The 21,377-nt window shown below is 37.9% G+C and overlaps 2 protein-coding genes across 2 annotated transcripts; one reads left to right on the top strand and one right to left on the bottom strand.

Moving 5' to 3' along the window:
* Nucleotides 1-538: 538 nt before the first annotated feature.
* On the bottom strand, nt 539-2,112 carry LOC139732774 (uncharacterized). Its single transcript, XM_071643619.1, has 2 exons — nt 1,988-2,112; nt 539-850 (listed from the first exon to the last, which is right to left on the bottom strand). The coding sequence occupies exons 1-2, from the start codon at nt 2,022-2,024 to the stop codon at nt 564-566; spliced, it is 324 nt and encodes a 107-aa protein (XP_071499720.1). The 5' UTR covers nt 2,025-2,112; the 3' UTR covers nt 539-563.
* A 792-nt stretch (nt 2,113-2,904) lies between these two features.
* Nucleotides 2,905-16,947, top strand: LOC139732773 (putative gamma-glutamylcyclotransferase CG2811). Its single transcript, XM_071643618.1, has 4 exons — nt 2,905-3,030; nt 9,814-10,053; nt 11,465-11,718; nt 16,849-16,947. The coding sequence occupies exons 2-4, from the start codon at nt 9,871-9,873 to the stop codon at nt 16,877-16,879; spliced, it is 468 nt and encodes a 155-aa protein (XP_071499719.1). The 5' UTR covers nt 2,905-3,030; nt 9,814-9,870; the 3' UTR covers nt 16,880-16,947.
* Nucleotides 16,948-21,377: the final 4,430 nt, after the last annotated feature.

Here is a 21,377-nt window from a genome sequence, read left to right as displayed (position 1 = left end):
ATCCCTGTTCTAAATTACAGCAGTTCATAGTCAGTATGGTTTAGTACATAATCCTATGTCATCCAAACCTGAATTTCATTTTCATGTGGTAAACGAGAGCAACGCCAAAGAGCCTGATTCTAACTTACAGTATACAATGTACAGTAAACCTCGCATGAGTCGAAGCTCTCGGGACTGACAAAAATGCGTCGACTTACAGTGTAAGTGAACTTCGACTCTCGCGAGAGTTTATTTTTTTTTCGACTCACACATGTATATCATTCAGGTTCCATTTTCATTCCACAGAATTGTATTTGATTTCAACACTATCTGTAAGAAAATGGCCAATCAAACCAAATCGTTCCTCTTGAATACCAGTGGCATTGTAATAGTATATAATCATGATTATGTCATGCACTTTCCTTCCAAGTCCATGAATGTCATGTGAAAGCTATCATGTGATGACGAACAAATATGACAACGAAAGTAGAAGAGTCCCGCATAGAATCTCAATGTGTGTTTCTTATAGGCAAGCATGCTTGTAAACAGTGACACAACAGGAAGTCTATGATGGTGTTATGCAATCACAACACTACATAAAAGTTGTCATGAGTATTCCTGATCTGAGTGTAGACAGATGTCCATCCCAAGTCTTTCAGAATATCCTGCAGAACACCCAGGGTTGCTTTTTCTTGGTGTATGTCCCTCCACATAGCAAGCATGGTGAATACCTGATGCTGAAGATTACCAGGAGATGATTGTCTGATTTCTTCAAGTTGTCCCAAAGTCATCCCAAGCCGTCGGCCGAGCTCAGGGTAACGGTTTCCAATTAGGGTTGACACGGTTATCAGCTTGTGGTCACTCAGCGTGCCTACATAATTGCAAATTACAAAAATACACAAAACACAAATACACAAGAACTGTCTGGAATACGGCTTTTACAGGGAGTTTACATTGAGAATAAGAGGAATGCTTTCTCTTCACTACCAGTTAAAGAAACACACAAATAGTGTCAAGGATAATTGCCAAAGCTATGATAATTAATAAAATGTAAAGAGTTGATAGACAAGTTTACGGAAACAGCAAAGAAACTTTTGGTTCTTGGAACATTCTATTCTGTCAGTTAAGGGGTCCAACAAAGTAAAAAATCATTTATTTCCAGCAAATAAGGTGATAGTCCTTTCAGCACGGATGTACCTTGGTTGCTGATTTTAAAAGGGGTCCACTCAACATACATTTTAAAATACACATATTAACACCAGCGATATATGCACAATAAGAACTTATTCACCATGGGTATTAAAACCATGACGATGTTGTAGGACGTTTTTGTCGACAAGTCTTGTAAACATTGGGTTAATGACATCATTTCTGACCACTTCTACATCTTACAAGTATAAATCACAATTTTATATGGTCTACATGTAGGCCTACCTGTACAAATGGAAATGTAGCTTAGGCCTTCAGGACATGCACAAAACAACACGAAGTTAATGTTTATTTCATATTTTAGTTTTAGATTTTAAAGGGATAGTACAGTATTGGTGGAGATTAGAATTGGGCTTTTAACTTTTTGTGAGATACCAAGAAAACACTTATGAAATAATACTAGTACAGAGCATACCATTTTAAGAGAAATTCAAAGTTTATTTGATGAAAATCGGGTTTGGCATGACTGAAACATCCAAAAACAAAGTAAAACAAAGTGATCGTAATAAAGTGTGGGTCCCACACTTATATAGAATTGCTCTGTTTTGGATATCTCAGCCATTTCTAAAACCAATTTTCATCAAATAAATGTTGAATTCCTCATGGAATTACACGCTCTTTCGAAGTTTCATATTTCATAAGAGGTTTCTCATTATCTCATCAAAAAATGTCAGAAATCTGAAATTAGGTCTCAACCAAAACTATACGATCCCTCATTAAAGTACACTGTAGGCCCCAAATTTAATAATTTCATAATAAAATCAAGGTTATGGTGAAACAACACAGATACAAGACCTACCATCATTATCATAGTACGATGCTGCATTGGTTGCCATGTTGACAAATCTCGAGATTGTAGCAAGGCGTTGGATGCTGTGAAGTATACCTTTAAGAAAGAACGTCGGAGAGGCACTGTACTGCCGGCTGCCCTTACTGAAGAAGTGGTCTCGAAATCAATGGGATGTTGATTCTAATGTTTGAGCGAGAGCTGAGGCCATAAGATCCCCCTATGAGGCCTAACGATAGACTTCAGCTAGATCAAACTCTCGTCTCTATAACTCGTTTGTACAGTCTCACAGTCGACCAGTTCCCGCAGTTGGGTACCACAAACCGGTGGCAGTGGCACTAGGCTACTCAGTGGTAGTAATAAACGCAGACGATGTAAACGGCTTATACGAGTGACATCAGGAAAACATTTATCAGTTATCAGATTTATCTATCAATTATCAGATCAACAGTTATCACAGCTCGATACCGTGCTCGACACCAGTTGCAAACAAGTTTCACGATGCCGGCTGGGCCAGTTTTGTCACATGCACCCCAAAGAGATCTCTTTGTGCCATCAAAGATCCTCTAGCTACACACATTCACACAGTCGTCGACGTACGTACCCGGTCGGCCGGCGCGGCCGCGATGCGTTACCCAAGTCGCCGAGAGAACTAGCGCTCGCTAAACGCGCTTGGATTGTTGACAGTCGCTGTGCAACTAGAGGTCAATTAAAGTTCAGAGGATCCAGGCTACCTCGTCTATAGCGCCCACTCAGCCGGCCACTGCTAACTCGACCTTATACATCGTCATCGGTCATCGCCAACATCCCAGTCGCATATGCATACCCACATGTTGACCGTTGAGAGAATGTGAACCACTGCTGACGACGTCGGCCTTTCTACAGTCGTAAAGTATTTCCTAGGATCTTGCCCTACGGCTTTCGAACTTCCACCTCCGTTTTACTTTTAGGGCTTTGGGTGCCCGCCCGCCCCGCCCCGTCGAGAGGCCTAGTGCAAGCAAGAACCATCTTCCAACGACTTAGTCCCACCCGCAACGGAACGTGTGTGTATGCAGGTATAAACACCAAGCGAAATCACCGTAGACTCTATAGCTACGTAAGTTGACCTCGGTGCGAGACCTAGTTCTACATACATAAATTTACTGGGCCGGCGGGTACATTTATGCTTGGCAAACTCGGTAAACACGTCCCTGATCTTCAATACTACTTCATATTCACGAATTTATGTAACACGGGTCGCTCGGTGTATCATGTACTAATGTAGCCCGACCAGACACTCATGCACTGTAACTCCTGTAAGTACGCTGTGCGAATAGACTATCATGTAGCTTTGCAATGTAAATTTAGGCCTAGCTAACACTAAAGACACGAAGTAACACATGAGTAAGTAGGCCTAGTAGTAGGCTAGTCAATCTTAAAAAAAGATATAAACAAAAGGCTTTTTATATTGCCTAATTGGGAAATTTGGTGATTTTCAGCTTGTGTGTATTGCCCATGGCATTCATTGGTGAAAATGAGCTGCTTGGTGGAGGCCTGCACTCTGACTACTCTGAGGGTGCTTTTCTAATTTTTAATTTGAATTTCATTTATTTCTTGGGAAAGACTTCCTCCCCACCCCCCCCCCCCCACTTAATTTTTGCCTTGCCACTCTACACAACGTCCAACGAACCCTACCCCTGATCATGCTGATGGTACAGTGCACTCCCGTTATAACAAAATGCTCGGGATTGGCAGTTTTCTTTCGTTATAATGAAATTTCGTTATAGCCCAACAAATACAATATATAACGAAAACAAGGAAGCCATGCATTTATATGATATTCTGTTTTTTGAATACTCGTCATACACTGGAAAGCTATGTAAACAAGGAAACAAATAGTTAATCAATTTCAGATTATTGTATTACAATACACAAGTTTTCTTTGGAAACTCTGCATGACACACCAAGCGAACACACAGTGATGTGACGCGTTCGCCTGTGCAGAGAGTCTGTAAATTCCTTGTTCCACTACGTATTTTCGAAAGCGATCCGCATTTCGTTATAACGGAGCACATTTCTTTTGTTTTTCTTTGTCAGTGGTGCTCGGAAAATACTTCGTTATAACAAAAATTTCGCTATAACTGCGTTCGTTATAAGCGAATTTTGTACCATAGACTTTAATGACTGTAATTTTGGGACCAGAAGTTTTACTTCATTGTAACGAAATTTCGTTATAACCGTGCTCGTTGTAACGAGAGTGCACTGTATGCATAAAAAATGCATGCTATCCCCACCACTTGCCAAAAGATAAATGTGTGCATCCATGACAGTAAGCTAGTGTACTACTACTACTACTTCAGTGCTATGCGGTATGGCAAATTTATTGGGGGGGGGGGGGGGGGGAGGGAGCATAAGGAAGTATTCCCAAAATGTATGATGTTTTCCAGATAGACTTTGCAAAAGAGTTAATGTTTGGCCAGGCATTGGTACCCCCATCCAGTTAACTTCTACTCAAATTCAAACTCTAAACCTTGCCAAGTTACAAGATAATGACCCATGCATGCCTACAATGTACATGTACAACAAGTACATGTAGAGACACTGTACCTGTAGTATGCCCTATCTAGGATATTGGAATACTTGAGATAGGCCTAAATATATTCTATAATCCTACAATACTGGAGAGATGCACAGAACATTAATAATATCATGCACTTGTATAATTTCCAATGGTTCAAATACAGCCAGGGTATTTCTTTCTTTTTTTGATTCAGTCATATGGACCCTGTTTGGATGAGATTGTGTCAAAGCTTCAATGTTTGTTTGTTGGGTTTTTTTATGCTTTGGTACAAATATGTACAGTAGAAATGGCCTACATTTTATTTTAAGATACCAATGATGTAACATGCATTTGCACAGCATACTGAAGGAACCCAATTTGTGCACATTTTTTCAAATAAATACAGTGTAAATTTTCAGCAATGATTCCCAGCAAAGGTATGACCATGTGAACTCTGTAATCAATTTCAAAATATTCCATTATTAATGTTAAATATGAAAGAGTGCCTCAGGTATCAAGTTTCCTCTAAGCATCTAACACACATTCATTGCTCTTTGATTTTACTTTAGTAATGAATATTCCACTGTGGGCTCTGATTAAGGTCTCACAGATGGGGTAGAAGATTGATGCTTCTAAAGAAGCCCTATTGGTGTAATGGCAGTAACCTTGCATTGCTGCTAGGTACTGACATCAATGAATCTGTGTTTCAAACTTTGTGCCCATCCTTTCCTTCCCTCAAACCAGACCTTATGTGAAAGCATGTTTCAACTATGTATCTTAAAAAATTATCCTCAAGTGTGAATGGAAGCAATATTTCATATTTCTAGTTCTAAAGAAAGTCAATTGTAGTGCATACAATGTATGACTATACATATACAAAATAAAGAAGATGATGCAAGTACAAACTAAAGAAACAAGGACATTTGTGACCCTGCACCACAAAACCAGCAAAAAGTCACCAGACATGGATTTTCAGTGAAGGGCAGATTCTGAAAGAGCAGACTCTAAGCTTTAAAATGATGTGTAACTCAATTCAAAAGGACTCCCCTAATCTACCTTCAAATACTGGAAAGAAAGCACATGTTCTGGAAAAGTGTGAACTGAGAAAAGAGGCTCTGAGGTACACGGTCTATTCAAGCGCTTAAATCTTTACCAAACCGTGCTACATTTGTAGCTGTGCCATGAAAGGGCAAAACACAGGATGTAAACTACCAGAGCAACAACAATGAAGGGATTGAGGAAGAAAGATTTGCGGTGACACCATGAAGGGATTATCAGATTAAGCTGAAACTAAGCATGTTCTATTAGGACATTCTGCCCAAGATTATTGCTTAATTTCAAAGCAGTAGCATCATCCTTTCAAAAGTTATTAGACTTGAAAGTGAAGAGTGCGCAAAGGATTTCAAGACATGAAAAGCGACCTCTAAGTCATACCAGATCATTCTACTCTTCCACCAAAAAGGGTTGTAGAAAAACTGGTAAAAATACACTTTCCCATTCATGTTAAGATACCAAACTGAAGAATGACGTAGAAGAAGGATAGCTCTTTCAGAAAATATGAAAAATTCAAGAAGGACTTGGTTGAACCATTTCACCTTTTTTGAGTCCTCACTTCAAATCAAGGGATGCAACTTTTTGTTTGTTTTGTGGTGCACGGTCACATTTGTAAACCTTGTACAAGGGTTGTTGCAGTGGACACCAGGCTCAGTTTACAAACTACCATGCAACATGATGACATGCTGAAAATTCAGGCAGATATTGTTTAAATCTTCATTACCTTACAAACATATTTCTTCATGTCATACACAGCTCTGAATAAAGGCACTTGGAAATATTCTGAGTGATTTTTTTTTTTTAAATCAATTTAAAGATAAAGTAATATTTCAGAGCTGCTTGTCCAAATGTATGGGATATGTGACACTTCCCTTAACTAATGCTTTATCTATATCAAGTACCATACTAAAAGAAAAACCAAATCAATTTTGTAGGGATATACTGGAACTCCTGCCTATTATTGTACAACTCTCATTGAACGGCAGACTTAAACTATTGTAAGCGTTTTCCTTGAGGCTTTCAAAAGTGAGACTGTGTTATACATGGAGGGTATGAGCTTACATAAAGAGTTTGATAAGCTGGGTTCTTTTATTATGTATTATACACAAGAGGGTAATGCCTTGTTTATATGTATTGCTATTTTCAACAATGAAGGACTTTGGCTCAAGACCAATTGTATTCACTCTAGCTGATCCTGTCCTTCATTATCAGTGTCAGCTAGACCAGGAAGCCCAGCTTGTGTCATTACAAGTACCGGTATGTTTGTTGAATTGTGTATGCCTGTCCACTGCAATAGAAACTGTTCTGTAAGAATCACATCTGAGTTCTTGCTATGCTGAACCCAAACTGGGGAGTGGGTAGAGGTGTTAAAAGTTGGGGGAAAAGAGGCAAAATGTTCCCACAATGGATTGAGTTTTTTTGACCCCACAAATCTTTGTGAATGTTATGTCATTGGTGCCAGCAGTACAGCCACTTTATAAGTCTTCTGTGGAAAATAAATTGCAGGTTTGTTGATAGGTTGACAGTCTGAAAAAAATGTGAAATGAAGGGAAATCTTGGCAGAAATTTCATCAAATATTGTCAGTATTTATAACCTTGTGCAAAGCTGTTGTTAGACAGAGAGTGTGACACAGGCTGTATCAGTGAAATGACATTTATATCATAAGAACAACGTCTTCATCCTGCCAAAAGCAAACTTCAGTCCTACATTTATGTTCTATGGTGCCTTTGTAGCGAGAAATTATTTGTCTATTTATTCACTTTGATTCTCCATAAGTCTAGCCTTTGAAAAAAAAGAAGAGAAACATGAACAGAATTTTATGAAGTTCTAACTAGAAATGTCGCTGTGGTGACTAGTGGTAGGCCTATGCCTCCGTCATGATGCATGGTTCTTTTAATAGGTGTATAGTACAAAGTCTTGACAGTGTGTACCAGGTAATGAAAGTTTCACCTAATGAACAAGAATAATATCAAATGACAGGTCTGTCACAAATGTGTTGCATGTTCACTTTCCTTGAACTACTTTGTAGGTTGAATCAGAATGGCTAGATACTGTCTAAGAGTGTAGGTATTGGGGGATTTGAGGAGTTTTACTTGTTTATTCATGGCTGAACTCACATTCTTTGAAATTGAATACGGATAAATCTGAGTTTTTAATGTTTGGTTCGAAGACACAATTAGGTAAACTTCCGGCATGTCAATAAGTGTGTCCCAAACCTGTCGCAACCTGGGTGTAATGCTAGATTGTAATATGACTATGTCTCATCAAGTTTCTAGCATTTGTAGATCTATAAGATACCAACTTCGCAATATCGGCTTCATCAGAAAATATTTGAACCGCTCTTCTACCGAAAAATTAGTCCATGCCTTGATATCCTCTAGGCTCGATTTTGGAAACTCTATCTTATTTAACTTACCACAAACTCAGCTCTCCATACTACAGAGGCTTCAAAATGCGGCAGCACGCATCATTACACTATCCAAGAAGCACACTCACATCACCCCTATTTTGAGATCACTTCATTGGTTACCAGTCAAAGATCGCATTATTTTAAAGATTTTACTTCTGACTTTTCATTGCATTCAGGGCGCTGCTCCTCAGTATAACATTGACTTACTCCATAATTACATCCCTGCTAGATCTCTACGCTCATCCAACTCCGGTTCTCTGATAATTCCAAGATTCACTACAATATGGGGCACACGTGCCTTTGGCCATGCTGCTCCCACCTTATGGAATGATTTACCTTCAGCCTTAAAAAATTGTTCTTCATCAGACTCCTTTAAAAGCAGTCTAAAAACTCACTTGTTTAAAGCCTCAATTTGACTACTCATTACATGTATTTGATATTTGTATGTCCTTTATCTCCTTCACTTTCTCTTCCTTCCGCGCCTAGAGCACTCTGCAGAGTGGATTTGGCGCTATATAAATCATATCAATTATTATTATCAATTACTTTTGACTCTTTTATAAGTTTAAGGAAGAAGTGAAATTTAGCACTTTCACTTGACCTGTGACCTTTTGACCTTTGACCTTTTGGCAAGAAACTTTCAAGATATCTAATGGGTAATTCACAATACACACATGCATACACTAAGTAAATCCTGCAGGGTTTGCATCTAGATAAGAGGGAAAAAGTGACATTTTGAGGAGTTGACCCTGACCTTTGACTGATGACCCCTAAATTCCCTGGATAATCACTGCCAGTCAGTTTATCTGTACTAAGTTTCATGAAGAGTTAAACCCTGAACCTGTGAACCTGTGAGATGTGGAGAAAAAAGTGAAATTTTAACATTTTCACATGACCTTTGACCTCACGACCTGAAACTCTTTCGGAGAATCTTAATTTGATAGTTCATGTACGTCAGACACATACACTGAGTTTCAAGAAAATACCTTCATGTATTACATAGATATGGGGGAAATAGTGAAATTTTAAGCATTTGACCTTAACCTTTTGACCTTTGACCATTGACATGTGTGCCCAAAAGTTGATAGGCACAACTTCGCCTACTCATACATATACATGCCAAGTGTCATTAGGATGCCTCTAACGGTTTTTAGATATGCTGGACATCCACAAAATTGATTACGGACTGAAGGACTGACAGACGGACAACCCGCAAACATAATGCCCGCGGCGACACTTCATGGTGGGGGCATAGAAATATTAAGAAAGCATTTTGGTATGGGGTGGGGAAAAACTAGGTCAAATATCAAGGTACAGTTCTACGGTTCCATCTGTTATCGGCAATGCAATTAATGCTTGAAAGAACATTGGATGCTATTCTATCAAACATCGGTATAATTAATGATGGGGGTAAGAACAATTTAAGGCAAAATGTCACAAGGACACTGTAATTAGTGGGATCAAGATAATGTGAAACAATGTCACTGTGCAAGTGCTTTTCTCATACAAGATTTTTTTTTTTTCTATTGACAGTACATAGCATTCAACAAATTGGCTCATTGTTCATTCACAGATCTATCTGTCTCAAAAACCTTTTCTTCAGATTCTCTCACAAATACATTTTCTCATTTTTTTTTCAAAGCATATTTGTTTTCAACAAGGCCATTATGTATCATCTCATGCATTCTTAGACAAAGGCAATGAACACTTTTGCAGCTAGCTAAACTTGAAGTGTTTTGAATGACTGTATTGAGTCCAGAGTAAATTCTACAATTAGATATTTTGATCATGATATCAAATAACTTCCACTGTTATCTCTCTCATTCAATGTTTAGCACCTTCCAGGGCACACATTTCAGTGGAGTCTCAGGCAGTGTCAGCAGTAAGCCAGAATGAGCCATCTTGTGTTTGTGTATGGAACTCTCAAGCGAGGCCAGCCAAACCACCATGTGATCACAGACTTCAAAGAAGGCTACAAACTTATAGGGGAAGGTCAGACACAGTCCAAATGGCCACTGGTGATAGCTTCTGAATTCAACATTCCATTCCTTCTGGATAGTGAAGGGGAAGGTCATGTAAGTATTTACAGAAAGAAGAAAAAGAAAAAAAAAATTATGTAATTTCCCATGGTTTGGTTTACCAGTATTGTGACATGTCATATGATTTACAAACTCATGTACATGTTGGGAAAAGTCAAAGATAGCTTTGTTTTCATGATTTATTTTGTTGGCAGCTAAGTGATTCTTATTGTGAACAATCAAACTTGAATAATGAATTGAGTACCACAAAATGAATGAATGGAAATCATAGCCACCAGGGCTCACTGCCTGCGTACTTATTTGTTTGTTTTGATAGATTTAAGTTCTGTACTCATAGCTATTAATAACCTTGTTGGTGTAAGTTTAAATAGTGTTGATACAACACAATTAAATGTCTTATTGCTTGCTGTATGTCTTCATTGATCATGGAATGGCCCTAAGTGTATAATGTTGAGCAATTTGCAGTTAAATTTTGAAATGTACACAGCAAAGTGCACTTTACTAATGTGAGTACTTACATGTACCATGGTCTGCATCTTAGATTTAAAGGCAGCTTTTCATTTCTTGAAGTCCTTTGCACACTCTTAACTTTCAAGTCTAATAACTTTTGAAAGGATGACAGTACTGCTTTGAAAAGTTAGTATTAATCACAGGCAGAATGGGTTAATAGAACATGCTGAATTTCAGCTTTAGTCTGATAATCCCTTTATTGTTGTGGCTCTGGTAGTTTACATCCTGTGTTTTGTCCCTTTCATATGGCACAGCTAGCACAGCTTGGTAAAGATTAAGCTCTTGAATAGACCCTGTGCTTCAGAGCCTCTTTTCTCACTTCACACTTTTCCATAGTGCGTGCTTTCTTACCAGTATTTAGGTAGGTTTGTAGGGGAGTCCATTTGAATTGACTTACACACCATTTTAAAGGATGTGTACAGTTCTGGTCGAGGTGAGGATTAAGCTTTTAACGTTTTGCTAGATATTCAGAAACCACTCTATGAGATGTCAAAGAGCATGCAGTTCTAAGGGGTATCAAAAGTTTATTTGATGAAATTTGGTTTTGAAATGGCTGAGATATCCCAAAACAAGGTGAAACAGAGCAATCCTAATAAAGTTGTGGCATGTCGCCTTTTACTATTTGCACTTTTTTTGGATATCTCAGCCATTTGAAAACCAATTTTCATCAAATAAATGTTGAATCCTTCTTAAAATTACATGCTCTTTCATATTTCAGAAGAGGCTTTTCATTATCTCACTTAGGAATGTTCAAAACATGAATCCCCACCTCAACCAGTACTGTACAGTCCCTTTAAAGCATCGAGTCTGCTCTTTCCGAATCTGTCCTTTACTAAAAATCGATGTCTGGCAACTTTTTGTTGGTTTTGTGATGCAGGGTCACATATATGCTGTGTTGATATTACAAATGCATTTATTTGCCTTTGTCTATCTATAGAATGTTGCAGGGGAAGTGTACGAGGTCAATGACAGTGTGTTTGCCAAGCTTGATGAGCTGGAAGGCTACCCTGGTTTCTATGACAGAAGGCAGGTTTCTATAGCGATGACAACTCCAGCCAATGACACCACATCACACCAAGTCCTGCAGTGTTGGCTCTACTTCCTGCCAAAGTTCAAACCTGACATGAAAGACTTGGAAAAGTACAGTAACTATGACAGCTATGGTGCACATGGGAAGCCATATGTAGAAAGGTACTGGAGGAATGATAGCTGGTTTGAAGATAAGATTGAACCACTTCTTTAAGCTGACACCCCACAAAGCATTCCATTTAAGAAGAATATAATGTGCATTTTTAGCTCACTCGAGCCAAAGGCTCAATGAGCTATTGCAATCATTCATTGTCTGACATGCATTGTTTGTAAACTTTTTTACATTTTCAACTTCCTCTTTCAAGCTCAATGATGGATTTTCACTCAACTTGGGAGGTAGCATTTGTAGAGTGATAGGATCTCAATTTGTTCAAATGGGCTGCATGCTCCTCCCTCTCCAGGGCCCCAAAGCCCCCAAAGGCAGCTTTAAAAATGTTGTCCTCTAGATCAGGAAATACTAGAGCTTTAATAGTTAGTGCTTTGAGTACCTGTTACATTGGTGACTGTAGTTTTGAGCTTGTTACGGGGTGACCAAGCTGTGGCCCAATTTTCACATTACTTTTTCATCTTCTTCTTGAAAATGCATGGCCAAATTTTCACCAAACTTTAATAGCAAAAAGTGAGTAAGACAATGTGCATGAGGTCCTATTTACAATTGAGAACCACAATTTATGACGGAATGGGACATGCATATCCTCCCTGTATATACAATGTATTTTACTTTCGAGTCTCGCACAACTTATGACACTTATGACCTGCTGCATGACATTTTAGACATGTTTGTCAGACCAAAAATGGCTTTAGAAATGTAATTTTGTGTACAAATTTTATGCAAGTGAAGTTTTCTCACCTTATTCAAAAAGATATGATTATTTTCATTTTCTTTGGCTGAAATCAGTTTATTTTAGCATAATTACGCTTGAAACAGGTTTTGTCATAAATTTTGTGGGAAAAAAGACCACAAAAATGTTGAAAAACAAAGAAATGCATAAATTCAAAAACAATACAATTTATAAGAAATTAGTTTTGATACCAGATTTTTTTTTCAAGTACATTGTTAGGAATGCTATGAAGAATATTATCGCCATAAATTAGGATTCTAGCAGCTTTACTTTCTGATTTAGAGCAAAATGTATGATTTCATGCATAAGTTAGCATTATTGATTGAAAAAATGTTTTTTTTTTTTGTTTTTTTTTTGTAGTTTGGTAATGCATGTGCTAAATTTCATGGGGGGGGGGGGGGGGGGGGGTGTGGGGTGTCGAGTCAACCCTTCCCGGCCATAGCACAGCCCAAAAAGCCAGGCCTGGGTAGGGTTAAGATAGGAGTAACAAGACACCAACATGGAGTAGATTAACTCTGTCAGACATTCAGATATGAAGAGTTGCACTCTTCATATATTGTCTGCTCCTTGATAGTATGTTTAATGAACAGCACAATATTGTCTTTGAATCCCTTAACCCTTTCAGGACTAACTGATTTTGCTATAACATGCATTTGCCATAGACACCTGCCCATGTATACTTGGGACTAGTCTTCAACAGGTTAAAAGGACAATCATCTAATAATCCTAGAAAGGGAAATTGAAGTGTTTGGTAAATAAAAAGGTGTCTGTGATTGTTACTCTTTGTGACAAGTATTTTGAAACCTTCATACCATAGATGTCATCTCATGCTTGACATTGTAAATGACAAACTGTTCTAGACATTAAAAGCGTGTAAATCAAATCTGTTCGACTGGACTTACTTGTGAAAATCACGGAGAAAACAGTTTCGTGACTCGTCCGAGTCACTTCTTCAGCTCTGTCTGGCTGGCGAGCATTCACCCATGGAGGGTGAATGGGCGATGTTACTGCCTTTAATTTAATTTACACGCTTTTAGCATACTACCTGGATGAATCAAAATCTGCATCGATATGTTCTAGACATTGTTGTGCAATGGATTTTTTGTGTTACTGTTCTGAAACCAGCTATGAAAATGACTGTGCTATATTGAGTATTATTACTTTAAAAGCGATATTCTATTAAATATATCTAATATATTTAGCATAGAGAATGCATAAGTGACTAGATTTCACTTCTTCATTGCAGCTTCTATTTATGAAACATTTGTGACTCTGCCAGAGGTATTATGTTCAAATTGGATTTTCAGTCTTGAAACCCACATCTCATGAGGGAGCTTTCAATTCGGGATGATAGGGCATACAGGATAGAGGGGTAACCCCACCGTGCTGGCTTTTTCTCCGTCCTGATTTTTTAGCTGTTTCAATTCCTGAGGACAGGTACCCTTGCGTCCACTGTACTGTGCCAGCTATCACATGCCCATGTGCTGCACGTAAACATACAGCTGCTAGCCATTCCGTCCTGTTTACATACCAAACACCATTTCCACCGAGAATGTTCTTTTTTGTGCATACATGGATAGATTTTACATTCCACCTGTAGGCCCTACCGTCCTCTTTGCCTACCATCCAGAAATAAAAAGCTGGCTGTAAGCATGGTCTGAAAAACCAAGAAGGTCAAGTAAAATTTGTATGATATCATTGGGATAAAGTGTGCAATGTCAGAGGTCTTGGTAACTTAATTCTCAAATATTTTCTTGCTGTGACTTCTGACAGGGAGGTCCAGTGGTATTGTAGTTATTCTGGTGTACTGGATAGAAATGACTGTGTTATTTGATATAATTGATGTAAATCTCCTTTATGCTGTAATAGTCAAAAGACAGTCCTCATTGTAGTGTCAAGATTATCATACTTTGTCTATGCTGTTATGATATGTAAATCAATAAAATTATGTTTGAATTTGAATCATGACTTTAATTAGAACTTTCACTGCTTGTTTCTGTGTCACAAAGTTTCTATTTTTTGACAGACTGGAAATATTTTGTCATTTACTTTTAGGATAATTCATGAGTAAAATCTTAAACAAAGCAAAGAGAATGATTTTCATAAGGTCATTATTGAAGTAAAGCAAGTATGATGGCATTATTCACTTAAAATATGTTAAGGACTGATGCCATAATATGCTTGACAAATTAGGAAAGCTACAGATCGAGATAAAAGAATCTAAACAAGTTATTTCTCCTGTCATTCACGTGAAACTGTCTGGCTTATGTCAACCCCCAGACAATGAGTGAGAACATTTGCAGCCACTATTTGCAGATGACTGTCTATGTATAATGGAAAGCTATAAATGCAGGTAATTACACACTTTTAGACTTTTTGGTCCAGCTGAGAGTACTGTGCAAATTATCTCCAACCGGGAACGGGATTCTGACAAGGCTGTGTTATCTTTATTTGTCTTGTTACTTTTTTTCCATGGTAAAACCTAGGACATTTCATGCCCAAAATTCTACTTATAACTAAAAGTGTACTTGCTGCATTGTCATCTTTCAATCGAAAAACAAAGAAATGAATTAAAGTTTCCAAAGAAATGTCCCTCATATTTTCAAAATAATTCTTACGTTATTTCATCTGAATGTTTTAGTCCCCCTTAGTTTTTCTGCCTTCACTCTACATGTCTACTGATCAATTCTATCAACATTGCTCCTCAAGCTAAATCTACAGGCCTGCAAGTCTGTACCATCACAAACTCATTATCACTAGCATGCAGGTCATATCTCCCATGTGTAACATTCAAGAAAAGAGAAATTAAGTTTGACACTTGACAGAACCAAAGTTTATTTGTTGTACCTGACTGTTCCTTCTTATTCCAATCATCATACTACATAGACTGGATGACTGATTATCGATATACCACTACACAATCTATCTACGCTTTCAAGAGAGAAACATGATATAGCAACTCATTTGTCTCCAAAAGCACCCAGCATCTATCAATTCACAACTCTTAAGCTGATTAAGGAAGCACCCTTTAATATCTAAAGATACCATAGAATTAAGTGAAGTTACGTGACCATGAGATTTTTCCTTTTTTTAATTCATTAACTGCTGTGTGTTGAAATATGTTTGTGTCTTTTTTTGTCTCGGTGTGTGCACACTGTAGGGAATTACACATACAGGATATGGCAGGCTTTGTAAATGTATTATCAGAATTGTACCTTAACTCTACTAATTTCATGGTATCATAAAGGCTTACTGAAAGAAGGCAGACATGGTTGTAACTTAGTACATAGAAAATACCAGTATTATAGTAATGCATTTGTTTGTTTGTTTGTTTGTTTGTTTGTTTTTATTCTATTTTTTATTTTATTTTTTTTTTTTGGGGGGGGGGGAGGGCATATGAAATGACACTTGCCACGGGGCATAAATTATTACTTGTATCATAAATCAACAGATGTTTAGCCCTTTGAAACTCACAGCTCCCTATATGACACATTTTGATCTGCATAAATTACATGTATGTACTGCTGTACTTGTGAACATAAATATATAAAAGTGAACATAAAATGAAAATAAAGCATTGACATCTCACATGGTTTGCAAGGAATTGAGAGGCAAGAAAGATTGAATGCATACAATATGTAGATGCAGTATACTCTGAGAGGTACAGAATTACTTCAACTAATTTTCATCACATAATAGGTGTTTTCACATCAGCCCGATAAAAATCCAAGCTTGAGATATTTTTCGCGATTGCAAATTAGTGTGCTATTTCATTTCCTATTCACATCAGCCCGAACATTATCAAATAGCGCGCTAGTTAACATTAATTATCCTGCTATTTCGGAAATTTCCCAAGTTGGACTCGAGAAATTTTCTCGATCAATTAGCGCGCTAATTTGTATTCACATTATCGAATAGCGCGCTATTTCGTGATCGGGTTAATATCCCAAGTCAGAAAATAGCGTGCTATTTCAAAACATCGGGCTGATGTGAAAACGCCTCCTGTGAAATTCTTGTGTTCATGAGAGAAGGAGGGGTACGGTATGTCCTAAGACAGAGTGTAATAGTTACATTACCAGGGCATTCTTTCTCTTGTTCTGTATTAACCCATTGAGGACAAGTCCCGAGTATACTCGGGCAGGTTGAAATGCGTGTTGTAGCAAAATCAAACCATCCTCAACAGGTTAAAGTGATAAGGACAATAGCTTAACTTCTCCGACAGCACAGATGTCTAGATCACAATTTAAAATCATAAATCAAAACTGAAGAGGACTATTCGGGGGGGGGGGGGGGGGGGGGAGACGTGCTGTTTACATATGTATGACAAGGACTCTGTTTAGAGTCTTTGAATTCTTATGCAATATTACTTTATTTCATCTCATTTTCACAGTGAAGAATTGGATAATGTAGAAGATATTTGACACTGGGAGAGACACCTGTACAAAGCAACTGCAGAGAGTTTCCCGTGGATACACATTATGTTTGGTGGAGCAGTAAATCCAGACTGGCTGGTGACAAGACTATTCTAGCCGTTTCTGTGAGCTAGAGTTGCTAAATGAGGACATACATCTACAGTCATTAATTCATTCCAGCAGATTCTTGTAAATAAAAGAAAGCAAGAAAGAAAGTGTATATATATATATATATATATATATATATATATATATATATATAATATATCATTAATATGAAGTATGGACATATGTTTTATTGAAATATATCATTTTTATAGAATTGAAAAAAAAGAAGAAGCTGACAGCCAAAGGATTTTGCAATAAAGCATCAGTGCAATAAGCCAGTTCGGAGTTCCACTCTGCGCATGAGCAGAAAAAGGTCATTCGGACCAACAGGCACGTTGGTTTTTAAAGTCACTGGGATAAGCGTCTGTGATGTATTATTATGTATAATGATTATTCATGTAATCCTTATAAATGCTGCTTGCCAGCACATCCACCTGACAGCAAAAGTGGTATTTGGCAATATCAATAGAAAGAGGTTGTTCTTATATTCAATGTAAGATAATGAAATGGATGCTTTCCCAAGTGTTAATTGACGGATCATTCTGGCCATCTTGTCTCTGCGAGTTCATTCTTTGTTTAAGCAGGATTGATGAATACCATAAATCGTTGCGTAAAGCATATCCATTATGTCGCTCTGAAAACGAGTGGGGAGCCCCTTGACCGACTGAGAAAAAAGAAAGGTCATTCGGACCAATGTGCCCATGAGATAACTCCGAACTGGCTTATTAATTGCTGTTTGTAGCCCACAGAAGGTTGGGCATATTTTAGCTCTACCTTTTTGTTGAGTGTAAATGTGTGCTGTGTTGAAAACAAAAGAAAGAAAAGAAAAACAACCAGCAACAACACTTTGTTCACTGAGAGACGGAATAGAAATGAGCATTTTATTATTCATGATGTAAGTCTGTTAATATTGTTAATATCACTAGCAACTGAAATATTATTGAATGTCTCATCTGTTGGCATTACGTTCTATCTGGATGGTGTGCAAAACCATTTTTATATCACGATTATGTCATTAATGATTAGGAAATATCTAGCATTGTGTTCTAATTTGTCTATATGTCTTATGTTATGATTTGTGATATAATCTCAAGTGAGTGTGCAATAAGTCTTTATATGTAATATAAAATTACAATAGAAACTTGAGATTATTCTCAGGTGAATAGAATCAAGCAGCCTGCCATGCATAGGAGACAAATGAAGACCAAAATGTGTAGCAAAAGTTAAACAAGTACAATTGTATTTGTGACATCATTTGAACTTTCATCAAAATGTTAGATATCAGAAGTAACATAGACCTGTGACTGCAGACAGCATTATATTTATGCTAATGGCTGTGACTGCCATTTAATTGCCCCCCCCCCCCCAAATCATCAATACAAAGCTACATTGTATGTCCCTTCTTTCCCATTAAAAGAGTTTGTGTTTTTAATACATGGAAGAAATAAAACACTATGTTGGAGTGACATTGATGAGTCATCCATATTTTTATTCAGTGAAATCTCTGTCCAAGTCATATATATGTACATAATACCATACAAATATGCTTGTAACATACTTCTAGAGATATGCCTCCTTTACAAATGGAAATGTGTGAAATCAGGATTTTGCCCCCCTATCATGGGCTTTCGGAAGGAAAGTCCTGCCTATACATACAAGCAGCATGAAACATGTTATGTATATGGAGCGCATGTGGCAAAGTGTTGTGAAAAGAAGGCCAGCCTGGCATGCTGTGCAGCAAAACATGCACAGCAGTGTAAGCACATTCGGGGGAATCGGGGCAAATATCACGAAGTGCCGCACTTTACCCCGATTTCAGAATCTTTTCTGGGGGGTTGAAACTAACCCAATTTCAGAATGATTCAGAAAGGATTTTGAAATTACCTCTAAAAAAAACACCCAAATCAGGAATGTGCATGCGGTACACATGACCACCGGAGTTAAAGGACAAGTTCACCTTCATAAACATAAGGATTGAGAAAATGCAACAATATGAGTAGAACACATCAGTGAAAGTTTGAGGAAAATTGGACAATCGATGCAAAAGTTATGAATTTTTAAAATTTTTGTGTTGGAACCGCTGGATGAGGAGACTACTACAGCTTGTGAGTCATATGCGTACAACAGTATAAAGAGATATAAAAGAAAATTCAACATATTTTCACTTTTTTCGCATAATAAAAGATCAATTGACTTGCCTCTTTCTAAAGGCAGGGGGAATAATATTACCCATAACATTTATCGGTTACGAGTCAGGGGAATGTGTACTTTTTTCAAAAGATGGAATTTTGTGAAATTCTCTTTATATTTTCCTTATATTGTTGTACGCATGTGACATCTAAGTTATTCATACACTGCAGTAGTCTTCTCATCCAGCGGGTACTGCACAAAAACTTCAAAAATTCATAACTTTTGAACGGATTGTCTGATTTTCCTCAAACTTTCAATGATGTGTTCTACTAATATTGCTACATTCTCTCAATCCTTATGTTTATGAAGGTGAACTTGTCCTTTAAGGGGGGGGGGGGAGGGAGGCATACAGTTGTAGAAAAGGTGAGAAGGCTTAGTATATATGAAAAGAGAAAGTGCATGTAAGATTATTCTTTTGATTGAATAAGTACGAGCATTGTATATGTACCTGCACATATCCTAACTTTGGGTGAAGTCTGGCTGTATGCTGTCATGAATAAAGGCTTGAAGTGTGATGATTTTGGCTCAGTCGGTAAAAGTTTTGTGCATCTATACCTCCCTATACAAATGACTCGGGTTCGATTCCCAAGTGTAGTTGGGCAATGTTGTGTGTAATCATACTGTCCCTTCTAGTAAGAGGCAAAACATGCTGTCCCTAGGATAGGACATTAAATGGAAGTCCTACACGTAAGGTCCCACTTCACTCATTTCGTGGAGGGTGCAAACCGTATACCCACACCAGAAAACAGGCGAATAATGCTGACTCCAGGTGACTAGCAATAGTCAGCAAATGGTATCAATCAACCACGTACATCCAAGAGAATACCATAGAATAAAGCCTTTTGTGTCTATCCATGCATTGAATGTCATGATCACTGCAAAGTTTCTGCTGCATCAGACACTGTACCAAGTACAAGGTCAGCTTTATAGAGTGGTACAACGTATACAGTACCAGGCCCCTGGGAGCCAGATGTGCTAGAGGTTACTGCAGTACCCCTGACTTTTTTAAGTAAGGGGGCATAGCACCCCTATGAGAAATGAAATTGGGGGTACAGAAGCACCCTCGACTTATGCGTGCCCATGTATTTCAATACACTCTACAATGTAGTTGATTATAATAATGTGTGATCATTTTGCAACATTTGTGATACTGTAATGTCTTCTCCAAAAAACAACAACTAGAAATGTCGCTGCAACAACTGGTATGCCTCTGCCATAATGCATGGTTCTCCTAACAGGTCTAAAGTAAATCTTGACAATGTGAGATGACAGTTTAACAGGACAAATATTAAAATGAAATGTTTGTCACAAATGTGTTGAATATTCACTTTCCTTGAACTAGGAGTGCATTCGAACGCTCTAAAGTGAACCAAAGCGAACTGAACTAAAGCGTACCGTACCGAACTCGGTGCCAGTTTTTGAGTGTTCGAATGCTCTGTGGAGAAAGCGTACCTCATGAGTTATTTTTAGAAAAGGTCACGCTTGTTTGTAGCAAGAATGTCATCCACCTGGCGCTTGAACTACTTTCAGCTGTCCTGAGCAAAGAAAATGATGTCTTTCCATTGTGACGTATGCACATGATACGCGCATGCTTTACAACGAACTTTTGGTACGCTTTGGTACGCTTTGGTACGTTTTTGGAGCACATCGGGAAGTGGTCCACTTTTGGCTCACTACAGAACGGTACGGTACACTTTAGGAGCGTTCGGGCGCTCCTCTGGAGCGCGTACGGTACGATACAGTTCGCTTTAGGAGAGCGCTCGAACGCACCCTAGGTTTAATTGGATGAATTATGCATTGATCAATTTTCAAGGAATGAAGAAAAAATGTCATTTCAGTATTGAATAGTAAAATTTGAGCATGTAACCTGGCCTTTGATCGTTGACCTTTGAACATAATGACCCTAAAATTCCCAAGAGAATCACTGTCAAGCATAACATGTATAAATGTGTACTAAGTTTCATGATGATACCATGAACCACTTTTGAGATACAGTATGGAGGAAGAAGTGATATTTAGCACTTTCACTTGACCTTGGACCTTAGACCTGTGGGGGGGGGGGAATCCCAGGGAATCTTTATTGGGTAATGAATGAATACACTAAATTAAAAAAAAAAAAATCCTGCAGGCATTGCATAAATATGAGGGAAATAGTAAAATTTTGATAGTGAAAAATTGATTACAGATGGAAGGACGGACAACCCAAAAA

The sequence above is a fragment of the Diadema antillarum genome, unplaced genomic scaffold, assembly GCF_040938485.1.
Source record: "Diadema antillarum isolate AM-2024a unplaced genomic scaffold, OU_Dant_1.0 seq00000447_RagTag, whole genome shotgun sequence".
In the NCBI taxonomy this organism is placed as follows: Eukaryota; Metazoa; Echinodermata; class Echinoidea; order Diadematoida; family Diadematidae; genus Diadema; species Diadema antillarum.
Note: the sequence above shows the minus strand (reverse complement) of the source record. Positions and strands in the feature narration are given on the sequence as shown.

What these genes read in the sequence shown, in the direction of transcription:
- LOC139732774 (XM_071643619.1), bottom strand. Translation starts at nt 2,024, where the DNA reads ATGGCAACCAATGCAGCATCGTACTATGATAATGATG. An exon ending in ATCGTACTATGATAATGATG is followed by an intron (nt 851 to 1,987) that starts GTAGGTCTTGTA and finishes GCAATTATGTAG; the next exon opens with GCACGCTGAGTGACCACAAG.
- LOC139732773 (XM_071643618.1), top strand. Translation starts at nt 9,871, where the DNA reads ATGAGCCATCTTGTGTTTGTGTATGGAACTCTCAAGCGAGGCCAGCCA. An exon ending in ATAGTGAAGGGGAAGGTCAT is followed by an intron (nt 10,054 to 11,464) that starts GTAAGTATTTAC and finishes GTCTATCTATAG; the next exon opens with AATGTTGCAGGGGAAGTGTA. An exon ending in GGGAAGCCATATGTAGAAAG is followed by an intron (nt 11,719 to 16,848) that starts GTACTGGAGGAA and finishes TCATTTTCACAG; the next exon opens with TGAAGAATTGGATAATGTAG.